General features: G+C 36.9%; 1 protein-coding gene and 1 long non-coding RNA gene across 9 annotated transcripts in view; one reads left to right on the top strand and one right to left on the bottom strand.

Moving 5' to 3' along the window:
• Ankef1 (ankyrin repeat and EF-hand domain containing 1) overlaps positions 1 to 10,761 on the top strand; it is a 30,677-nt gene extending 19,916 nt beyond the window's left edge. For all 7 annotated transcript variants that reach the window (XM_004840816.4, XM_021255061.2, XM_021255060.2 and 4 more), the window contains 3 exons: positions 1,124 to 1,287; positions 2,449 to 2,586; positions 3,510 to 10,761. In XM_004840816.4, the coding sequence (XP_004840873.2) occupies positions 1,124 to 1,287; positions 2,449 to 2,586; positions 3,510 to 3,668 (461 nt within the window). In that variant the 3' untranslated portion in view covers positions 3,669 to 10,761. The remainder of the gene's footprint in view (positions 1 to 1,123; positions 1,288 to 2,448; positions 2,587 to 3,509) is intronic.
• The window catches only part of LOC106009013 (uncharacterized), a 249,399-nt gene that overhangs the window by 48,319 nt on the left and 188,858 nt on the right, over positions 1 to 12,222 (bottom strand). The window lies entirely within an intron of this gene.

Here is a 12,222-nt window from a genome sequence, read left to right as displayed (position 1 = left end):
TACATTTTCCCCTGGGCTACTGGTGCAAACAAAGCCTAAGTTAAATGTCCCAGAAATGTGTCTGATACCTGGTGCTGTAAAGGGCCAATTATTTGTCTGCAGTCTGTCATGCATTGATACCTTTATAAAGCACAATGAGAAATTATTTATTACAAAATAGAATGGAAAGAAACAAAATACAAGCTCAAAGTTTGTTTTGATCAATAGATTCAAATCTAACGAATTTTCAAATAGGAAATTATTCTTTTAAATTGCTATAAAAATTTCTAATCACTTACTTTCTGTAGTAATTTCTTTCTGGATCAGTAAATGTTAGTTTGTGGACTTGTACCAGTTTTCAGATCACATCTTGAGTTATCACCATTATAACTTTTAATTTCTAATAATTGGCCATCTAGTAACTATAAACTTTAGATTCCTCAAACTTGGACAAAACAGTTCTTGAATTGAGGCTTCCTTGCCTCTAGGAAATAAACAGATGGCTTACTCAATGTTATAAATACCAAAAAGAAAGAATAAGATCATTTGAATAAATACTTGAACTCTTGGTTTAAAAGGTATTTCCTTAATTAGAGCCCATTGCTGCTCTTCAAATCTCTTTCACTTCAGGTTGCCCCGGTCACAAATAATATTGTACCAGGCCTGCCTCATGACGTTACAGGGAACACAATACTGAGACCTACCTGGTAATGTTATAGAGTACATAATACCCAGGCACTTGCAGAAAGAATGCTTTGCTTTGGCTTCTTGGGCCTTTTGGAATTTGCCTTTTCACTTCATGGAAAGGGGAAGATAGGGTAAAATTATTACATAAAAGAAATATGTGCACTGTGGGGAAAGAACTATAAATTGGATATTTAAAATGTACTCTAATATTTCCCATCCCCTTTTTGAGAAATGTGGTTTAAAAATTAAGAAAAACAATTAATTTTTATGCTAGTAAATGCATTTAAATCATGGGATTTGGGAGCTGGGTCTACAGTAGAAAATATCTACCTCTTAATTTATATCATTGGCTTTAGTAATCACCCTACCATAGGTTTAGAGCTAATATGCTCAATATTTTTCTACATAGTTATCTTGAAATCTGTTTATTATGACTCTGAATTTATGTTTTAAACAGGTCACACTGCCATGGATATTGCAAAAGCTTATGCTGATTATAGAATAATTGATCTGATTAAAGAAAAGTCAGATAACTTGCCAAAACCTCCAGAAAATCAAAAACTGAAAGCCAAGCCACCCCCTAAACTGAAGACTGAAGGCCCTGAAATTAAGAAAGAAGAGGTAAAACAAAAAAAAAAGAGTTTGACTACCTATTAGTAACTGTAACTCCTTAAAATTCTATTGACTAATGGACAAAAGAAGTATTTATATCATTATAACACCATGGGGAAATGTATACTTTCTGGACCATGATACAGTATTTTTAAAGGAGTATCTAGCAAAAAATATCTATTACTTAAGACTCTAAAACATGCTCATTGAAAATAGAATCTGCATAAAACTCAAATTGGTTCAGCCAAATACAGTTAGAATGTTTAAAAAACTGGTATTGGTTGTGTATATATTTGGTTTTGAACTATACAAATTTGATGAGATGGCCCAAGTAAGGAGTGGAATGGTAACCTTTATGAGGAATGAAGTAAAGCATGATTTTCCTTCATCTTCATTTCATAGTCATTGCCTACCTTTGTCCTCCCCCACCAAGAAATTTTAATGAACTCCACTGAACTCTGGAATATGGAGTCACTTATAATTTGAATATCTTGGAAAATAACTCTACAAGGTTTTTGCATGTGCCACATTGGCTGCTTCTGATAATCTAGAGTAGATTACATAACCCTGAATTGCCAGCAGAAGGTTGAGGTTGTTGCCCATGGTGATTGCCATTAGCAGGATGACCCTAAGTGTATTACTAAGCTGGAAGCTTCTTTTAAGGAAACAGAAAGTTTGCTCCCAAAACAGGACAAGGATGAGAGTCAAGACAGAAAAGCTGTAATGCGATCAAATTGAGAAAAGTTGGGGGAATGTAGGTGGTAGGAAGTATATTGGTAAAGGGATTGTAAACACATAGCACAGAGTTGGAAACACTGAAGATGATAGTCAACATGGCAAGAAGGATCAACTAAAGCTCTTTCTCTATACATCATTATCATTTTAGTAGGATTCCTTTCTTCTGATTAATGAATAGCCACAAGTCAAGAATGGATATCTTGAAGACATTTATGATATGTTACTGATACTACTAATTAAGTAGAATTAAACAAAAAAAAATATTTCTCCTCACCCAAGGCTATAAAAATATCCTATTCTATCTCAAATTATAACTTGTATAGTAACATTTGTAAGTGTTTCCCCCCTTGGTTTCAGAATAAATGTAGAAAAGCAATATTAGAAAGTGAGTATTGGTCTTTTTAATTTTTAATTTTGTAATTCTGTTTCCAGGAAGCACTTTCATCACTTTATGCTGTACCAACCATAACAAAAAAGAAGAACAGGCATAAAGATAATGTGGTTTATCTCAATTCATTGATTACCAGTGGTTATACCAAGAAAGTGGATATCACGTTTGTTCCACGAAGGGTAAGCACTTTGAAAAGATCCTCATAGCATGGTGGAGCTCTTAATGGCATTTTCAAATACTTCCTCTGTATATCCTCCAAACAAATGTTCCAAGTTTATCTTTCAAGTTACTATTTTGCAGGAGTCTTTTTGCCAGGTCCTGTTACTTTCAGCTCAGTAAGTCCAGCTTTTGCTTACCAATACCTGGTTCTCTTTGTTCCTATATCTCCATTGACATCTAAGTTTTCTTTAAAAGATTCAAGTCTTCTCTACTCAGTGGCATTTCCTACAGCCTTTCAGTCACCAAATTCTGTAGCTACTTAATCTGGTGCTTCTCAGATCCAACCCTCTTCTTCCCAATCTTTACCTACTTGGAAATTTCATAATGATAGAGACTGGATATGTTTAAGTAGTTTCCTAAAGCATCTGCAATTAGAGGTGGAGACATCTTTGGGAGGACATTGTCCTTGCTGTGCCCATCAAATCATACTGAAGGAGCAGCTCCTCCTGCTTTCTGTTAAGAAAAAAATTTCACCTTCCACATAAAATTCAAAGTAATAAACCAAATGATATTTCAATTCTTTTGCTTTCCTCTTTTGATATTCTAAAAATGAACCATGTCTGGCCCAAGGATAACTGGCCAGACAAGTAACTAAAGGACACTGCTGAGCTCAGCTCCCAGATAGTCCTCATCAGAGGCAGTGATGTTCATGCAACCACAGATGTCATGTAAAAGGAGAAGAATGTTAAAATATGTCTAGAAATAAATGTGATAATTTTACGTTAAAATTATCAAAAAGCTTCTTAGGCTGGAGGTATAACTTGGTGGTACAGCACTTACCTAGCATGCACTTAGTTAAAATTAATTAATTAAAATTAAAATTGGATATCACCATATTCACTGGTGATCACACTCATGACTGCTCTGGGTTTGGCTATTTAAGGTTTGGAGTCCTGAAGCCACAACCCCAGAGCTGGTCCAGAAGCGGGAACTGCGTCGGGAAAGACTTAGTTATGAAGTGGACTTTGAGGATTTCATGATGCCTTTTCAGAAGAACATGACAGAGAAAGCTCAAGCTTTGGAAGCTACCTTGAAGAGTTAAATCACAGCAGTTGCATCTTGGGGTAAATGCTTTGAAACCCAGGGACCAAACTTTGGAGGAAGTAGATATTTCCATTAAAGCCAAAATCAATTTGAAATCCTTACCAAATATTTTGTTTTGCTTTAACAATTATAAATATTCTAAGGTATATGACGAAGATGTATTGCAGTGAGTGATATGTCATGTGGGATAAATTCTTCCCCAACCTTATTAAGAATGGAGAATACCTGGCCTTTGGGTATAAACTTTATTGTCAAAAAATTTACCAGGACACTATTGTTCACTTAAAGATAATTCTAGTGAAAACTGATGAAAGAATAATGTGCTATTAGGAGGGAGATGTCATGTGTAGTCATGTAAGGAAGTTTGTTTCCCACACACCATTGTAAATGTGTCTTGGATATGTTGGGTCAAGTAAACTTGCATGGCCTCAGGAAATTGTCATTCCTCCATTTCCCTTCCACTCTGGGATTGTAGTACTTCCAAGCCTGGCTTCCACATGCCAAAGGAGGTCTGTTTCTTTCACTTGAACTTGAACAAAAGGTGGAAGTGCCTGAGAGCTCACATCCCCTAGAAAGCTCTCAGCCAGTGACTGGATAGACTCAGCTCCCTCACACTCTAATAAGAGGATTCCGAAGTGCACATTCTCACTGATCCCTAGAATTCCCTTGTAATAGTTGTCCCAGGCATGAATCAAACATATATGTTAAAATTAATAGGTAAAACTTATGGGAGTAAAAGAATATTTACATCATTTCAGAGATCTATTGTCCCAACTCTTATTAGGCATTTGCAGTAAAACCACTTTCCTCTAACCTCCTCCCTCTTTGTCTGACCATGGAGGAGACTGTAACAGTGAGCTGGTCAGGAGAAGGACAGAGGAGACAGAGCTGCTAACCAGACCAACTCCCTGGAGACAGATCTGAGCTGGGGCTGCTGATCAGCTTTACCATTTGAAGCCCAGAGATTGGCCTCAAGACTAATCTCTGTTTATTTAAAGAGGTTTGGGTTTGGATATTTCCCTTTCCTTTTTGCTGTGATTTCATATTTGTAGTTAAGTTACAAGAATTTTACAAATAATTTCTGTGTACTCTTTACCCAAATATTAACCATATACCACATTTGCTTTATCACTTTCTCCCCATGTATATGAGTGTGTATGTTTGTGTAACTTTTTCCCTAAACTCTTTAAAGTACCAGCTGAACACATGATGTTCTTTACTCTTTAATACTTTAGTGTTTTTCTTTCTAAAAGCAAGAACATTCTTTTACATAACATTATTATTGTCCAAATCAGGAAAGTAACACTTAAAGAAACTTCTTAAGCTATAGGATTTTTTAAGCTATTCATATTTTTCTGTTTGTCCCAATAATATCCTTTATAGCAAAAAAGAAAATCCCTGATTATGAAATAGATTCAGTTCTCGCTTCTCTTTAGTCTTCTTTAGCTTTCTACACTCTTTGTTTTGGTGGTGGTGGTTTTAAACACGTAAGACTAATACAGGCCAGTTGTTTTGTAAACTATCCCTCAATTTTAGTTTGTCTTATAATTCCCCAAGAAATGCATTTCAGGCTCAACACCACAAATGGGAGATTGCAGCCTTCTCAGCACATCGTATCAGGGGCTACATGATGTTGATATACAATGTAAACTTTGTAAACTTTCATCTGTTTAAGTATCTTTTGAGTAGATCTTCGAAACTATGTAAATTTTCTTTTACTATGATAAATTTCACACACTAATTTTCACATCTATGTATGATTCATACCTGAGATAGCTATTACAGTGACACTAGCCATAAGAAAATTTTCTAATGTCAATCTTATTTCCTTCCATTTCTTTGTTGTCTTTCACTGGTGGGCAGAGCTTTCTCTCTCCTTAATTCATGTATTTAAATTAGTATGGACTCATGTGCATTCCTTTTTTATGTTATGGGTTATAATTGTGGGTACCCACTCAAAATTCCAGTTTTTCACATATCTGACTAAAAGCAGTAACTCCTGGGAAATAGGATGCCATAAATTGCTCTTCAGGACTGATCCACTTCCAGAAGAAAAAACAAAAACCCACATCAAATTCCTTCTTCAAGGGAGTTCTATGACTCTGAAGGTGATAGAAATACCACTGGTATAGATAGATATTATCACAAACTTTCTTATCTGTTTTGTTCTCTTACAAATCCATTTATCTTTCACAAAAAGTCATTTGTTTGCACATTAGCATTCTTTCCTCCTCCCCTTTACCTAGCTTTAAATTTGTTATTATTTTAATTATACATATTTCTGGGGTACAATGTAGTGGTAATGTATAAGCCCCAAATCCTAAGTACTCCTTGGAGTTACACACCACTGTAGAACAATGAGTGCGTACACATCACCCATATAAGTAAACTATTTTCTCCTGTTAATCTATCTTCCTTTTAGCAATTTCATACACAGGCTCCAGGTTATAAACATCAGATGGTAGAGGAAAAATTTTCCTTGCTTAGATAATTGTTTACTGTCATTTACTCTGATACTAAATTTGTTCCTGACTTGGCCAGTGGAAACCCCTTCAAGTTGCCTCCTGATGAGAAGACATTTTTTTTTTCTGAAAATTAGTAAAGGATTTGTTGTGTCTTGAATGTGAGAGAAAATGCCTATTCATGGCTTCATCATGACAAAGTGAATCTGCAGCAGCAGATTCTCATAGGCTGTTAACTCTCTGGTTTCTCTCCAGCTGAGTTTATTTTCTGAGTGTCAGTTTAATATATGGTGGTGTCCCGTAGTCACCTTCAGCCCTTTGCAAACCTAAACTAAGAGGAAATGTGACTGTCAGTTCTATAAATTCTCTTTCCCCATATATTATTTATATTCATTTCAATGACTCAAGAATATGTTTTAATGGGAATTGCATAAGAGGACACTTGAGTGAATGAGTTTATTTGGAGTTTAATGCTAAAACAAAACAGGTCAAAGTCAAAGTTCTAACGATGGTCAATAAGAACATCAGGGCTGTTCAGAGTGCTCCATGGACACAGTTAGCCTCACCTGGATATTTGCTCTCAGCTCCCCAAAACTATAGCACATAAGTCTATAAAAGCAGAAAAAGATTTTGTAGGGGAAATTTTACTGGCATAGGAAGATAATTTACTAATGTTACAGGGTAAATATGGTTACAAGAAAAATTACATGATAGTATATACAATAATTTAAAATTTGTAAATATGCAAAAGACACATAAGGAGTAATTTTTTCTGAATTTTAGGAATTTTTTTAAGATTTTGGTTTTGAGTCATTTGACTTGTTTGACTTTGGCTTCCTGTATTTTTAAAATTTTTGTTCCTTTTTCTTTCTTTACAATGAACATTCATTACTTTGTAATAACAATAAACATTTTAAAAGAGAAAAAGATACAAGTTGATGCAGAACCCCAGAATGTAAGTGATTTTATTAGTATTTGCCTCTTTTATTCCTTTTTGTATGTTCTCTAAGTGAAAATTTTCTCAGTTGGAGACTGGGCCAAGTTCAGAAGCAAGTGATTTGGGAAAGGACATCCCAGGAGAAACCAGTATTGGCTGAAGCAGGGCGAAATAAGACAGGGAAGTGAAAGAAGTCAAGCAAGAGTCACTTTCACATGAAGTCCCAGATTCATAGTCATCCCTGGGGTTCTAGAGTCAGAGAAAATGAGCAAGGCTTCTGGATTCCAATGTAGGTCATTTAATAGCTTCCAGGTAGTCGAATACTAGAGAGGCTGCTTTCTCTGTGACTCTTATAATAAGAGTTTTGGCGGGGAAGCATATGGAAGCTGTGCACAGCATAAGGTCCTTATGAAGCACAGCAAAAGGTCCTTATGTTTAACTTAATACTGTAGAGAACTGGGTGAGAATATGGGTTTTATGGTCAGCAAACTAGGATCTGCATCCCCATGCTGTCATTTACTCCTGAGATGTATGGATCAGCTTCCAAATGATCACTGAATCTCAATTTCATCATTTATAAAGTAGGCATAATATTTATATGGCCCTTGATGGACTCCTATGTCAATCAAATGGATTAACATCTTTAGGGCTATTAGTTCTGAACCTATGCATATTTGATATTCAATAGGTCATTTATTTTTAAACATCTTTCCAAAAGAAAGACCCAAACCTGGAAAGTTAGAACTGTGAAGGTTTGCTACATTGTCAGTTTATGTGATTTAAGCATGTAGACATTTTATCTACAGATTTATCTAGTTTATTTCCTTTCTAGTAATCAGAGAAAGATGAACAATACCTATCTGTTATGAGAAATAGTTACTAATTTCAGTAATGGTAATTTAATTTCAATGACAGTTATTCAAAGGTTTATTACGTGTGTGTGTGTGTGTGTTGTTGTTGTTGTTGTTGTTTCATCTCCAGAGCCTAAATAAATTCCTCTAGAGTCTAAAGAGATAACTAAAATAGTTCCATGGAATACTACGGAGGCTAAGGCAAGGTCTCTAGTGCTAGAGAGTTTTGGAGGGACTGTTCCCAGGTGTAACTTGTCAGGGGGTGGGGGAAGCAGGATCAAGAAGGTAGAGAACTAAGGAAGAATAGTTGGCCTCAATCTCTGACCTTGGAGTGATGGAGGATAGAGTGTGTGCAGAAATTTTCCTGCCCAGAGGGAGGGAGGCTTGGCAGTGGCATCCCATATTAGTCCTTAGCTCCTTGTGGAGAAAGAAACTTCTTACGGGTTACCTGGCTGACTTGCAAGGTGGTTCTGATCAGGCAAGACAGGACCAATCTTCCAAAAAGGAGATAGCTGAGAACCCCTGGCCACACAGCTGAGCAGGGTGGGGCCAGCTGGCCAGGGGTATCTGGGCATCACATCAGTAGCATCTGTTGCAAGTAAGATGCTTTTATGTGCAGTTTGGGCACAAAATTTTAGAAGGTCTGATTCCTTGAGATTTTTTTTGCATTATACGCATTCTCTTTATAAAGAATATGACTTTTACAAACCTCCAAATGTGCCTAATTCTGTCTTAAGAATAAAGATGAAAAATGAGCAAGAACAGCAATGAGAACTGATTCAGCAGCTACTTAGAAGGAAAAAGCAATTAACAAACTCACTGGCAGTTTCCGTTTCTTCAAACTTGACTTGAACATTACTAATCATTGAAAATTATAAGCATGAGAGACAAAAAGGGACATTCAGCCCCATCTTCAAGATAAGATCATATCTAATTTGTGCAAATGAATCAGTCCCAGTGAAGTTTGTTTAGCAATGTTTATTGAATTCGCAATTTAGGAAATTCATGAAGGAGACATGAACAGTGCCAAAGGAGCTATTCAGCCAGCACCTTGGGTTTAAAGAAGGTGGTGTAAAAAGAGAGAAAGGGAAAAATTCAGATGCCTTCTACACAGAGGCATAAATTTGAAGTAAATAGTCATGTGAACTACAATATCATTTTTAACTATTTGTACATAATGTGTATTTTTATGGATTCATATTTCTTTGACAATAGATCCTAAGGGAAATTTACAAATGAGAGTAAATGGGGAATTTGTGTGGAGAAAAAAAGCTCATGCTAACATTATCAGATTCTTAGGTAGTTATTTCTGAATTGTGAATTTTATCAGGATAATAAGGCAGAACTGAATATTCTGTTGGTACTCTGGATCTCACTGGAGATTTCTTTTATCTTGTATAAATAGTTGAGTGTCGTGTGTATGTGTGTGTTTATTCAAGATTAGTATTGATGACATTTCACTTTTATCTTTAAGAAAGCATCAACCAAAAGGCATATCAATAAGCTACAGAAACATCCCAAAAGTAGAGTAACTAAGAGGACAATGTACCTCTAGATTATGTTCCTTTATTTCCTGAAACACACTGCTTTCAGAGGAAACTTTTTCAAAGTGAAAGTAATTTTTTTGGCACTCTACCCACTAGCCAATTCAAACACTTTGAAAATTCTCATGGTCTTAATATAAGATAATGCACATGAAAATGCTCACAATGCCCTGAGAGGCCTGGCCTACCAGCTACCTCCCTGGACTACTCATTCCCCCATTGCTTCACAAAATATCTGACATCCACAAGTTAAAGGAGGAGATATTTATTTGGCTCAAGATTTTAGTAGGTTCAGTCCATGGCTGGCTGGCTGCAAGGCAGAAATGGTGAAGTGGAAGGGCATGACAGAGGAAGGCTAATCTCCCCATGGGAGCCAGGGAGCAGAGAGGGGAAGGAGGGAAGATCCAGGGAAAGAACACACCCCTCCAGGTCATACCCCCAGTGACCTCCCTCCTCTAACCAGAACCCACCTCTACTAGCATGGTTAGCTATGAACTCAGCAGTGAATTAATCTGATAGGTATTGTGTACCATGATCCAATCACCTCCCTAAAGCCCCACCTCTGAACAAATGAAACTTTGAGAGGAACACTTTAGACCTGAACTGTAGCATTCCCTCATATCCTTAAATGCTCTGCTGTAAACAGTCTGCTGTAATCTATACCTTTATCCCACCTTTCACTGAGTTTTGCAGAAAATATACACTCAGTTTGGAATCTGTTCTCTCCTGCATAAGAATCCATCACCTTTTTAGTTTCCTTTACTTCTTCATATCTCAAAGGATCAACTCTTTTTTCAAAGAGCCCTTTCCTTATGTTCTTCATAAGATTTGTTAAACTGAAGTAAGTTTGGCTTAAACCTGTCCCATACTTGCGTGATAAAAGTTTGGCCCAAAACAGCTCCCGTACATAGTGAACCATATCCTCGAATGATATGTAAATAAATTATAATGTAATGATAACTTTATGATATAGCCTTGTAACCAAGCGAATCTCAGTTGATCATAGTGGCTGACCTCCAGCCAATCAGAATGTGAAAGCTGCCCCCAAAACCCAAACAAACAAATAAAAGCAGAAAAGAGACCATATAAGGCAAATGCCAACTGCAGCCAATCAGGTTGTTTCTGTGCGTCATTTCCTTTTTTCTGGCTATAAATATAATATGTAGATTTGGTGGTATGGGGCATTCTGAACCATCCACCTTCAGTCTAGAAAATTGACAGGTTCTAAAATCTTATTTCTCTCTCTCTCTCTCTCTCTCTCTCTCTCTCTCTCTCTCTCTCTCTCTCTCTCCTTCTTTCTTCTTCTGTGGAAGGAACCCAGGGTTACTCTACAACTGGGCTCTGTACCCTGCCCTTTTGAATTATAGTTCTGGGGGGACAGGGTCTTGCTAAGTTGCCAAGGCTGTGTTGGAACTGTAATCCTCTGCCTCTGCCTTCCTAGTCCTGAGATTAAGCTTTGCTAAATTTAACTGATCTCTGTTTCTCTTTAATAGCGTGAATCCCTTTCATATATGTGACAGTGAATCTTGATTGTCAGCTTAATTGGGTTGGGGGATGCCTAGGGCATGAATAATGCATACTTCTCAGTGTGTTTGGGTGGGTCATGGAGCTGTGACCTTAACTGTGAACTTGACTATATCTGGCCCCTGGCCCCTTCCTTTCTGCCACTTTGCCCATGTTCTGCTTCCTGGATCCATTGAAGCGAGAAGCTTTGCTCCACCAATGCACTTTCCCCGTGATGTTCCTTGCATGGACTAAAACTTCTGCAATTAGGAGGTAAAATAAACCTCTCCTTTAAGTTGCAGGTGTCAGATAGATTTCCCAGCAACGGGAGAGTTGATCAATACACTATACATAATCTTAGATCACAATGTACTCCCCGTTGAAGCACTTACCACATTTATAGCTTTATCTTTACCTGTGCAGTTATTTAAATCATATTTAATTATTTGACATGACTGAGCATTCCACAATATTGCACACATTTTTCTATCATGTTAACAAGGTTATAATTGTATTAGTCACTTTCTTGAAGCTAGGGAAAAATCCAACACCTGTAACTCAAAGGAGGAGAGGTTTATTCTAACTCAGGATTTCAGAGAGTTCCATCCACAACTGACATGGTGCAAGGAAGAAACAGCATCATGAAGGGAATGGTAGAGAAAAGCTGTTTAACTTATGGCATCCAGAAAGCAGAGAGAGAAAGAAAGAGCCAACAACAAGAATACACCCTTTATAGATCACACACCCAGTGACCTACCTCCAGCCAGTCCCACCTCCTAACAGCGCAGGAAGTCATCAATGGATTAACAACCATCTCAATCCAATGACCTTTCAAAAGCCCCACCTCTGTCACATAAGAGTTTTGGAGAACATTTTACATGTAAACCATAACAACAATCTAAACAGATTATTTTAATGCCGATGTGCACAACTAAAAATCACATACGTACCTTCTCAGTTAATGACAGGAGTTTGTTTTTACATGAGTTTGTTCTTGTTATTATACTGATGAGTTCCTGCATCTGTTCTTGACAATGGATCCTTGTTCTCAATGGACTTGATTAGTTTTCCCTGTCATGGGTAACATAATTCTTTGTAACTATCCAAGTTGTCTTCTAAATGACTGCTTATAATCATTGCCAACTTGGAAAGGGTCTCCCTTACTCTACTTCAGTTTCAGATCCACCTTAGGCTTCATATACGTTAAAATTACCAGTCATACCAAAGACATAAATAGATGGCAAATGAGCAAGGA

Source organism: Heterocephalus glaber, unplaced genomic scaffold, assembly GCF_053883595.1.
Source record: "Heterocephalus glaber isolate CG9 unplaced genomic scaffold, H.glaber_assembly_v1.0 deba00001532, whole genome shotgun sequence".
Lineage (NCBI taxonomy): Eukaryota > Metazoa > Chordata > Mammalia > Rodentia > Bathyergidae > Heterocephalus > Heterocephalus glaber.
The sequence above is the reverse complement of the archived record's forward strand: the minus strand, read 5'-3'. Positions and strand labels throughout refer to the sequence as shown.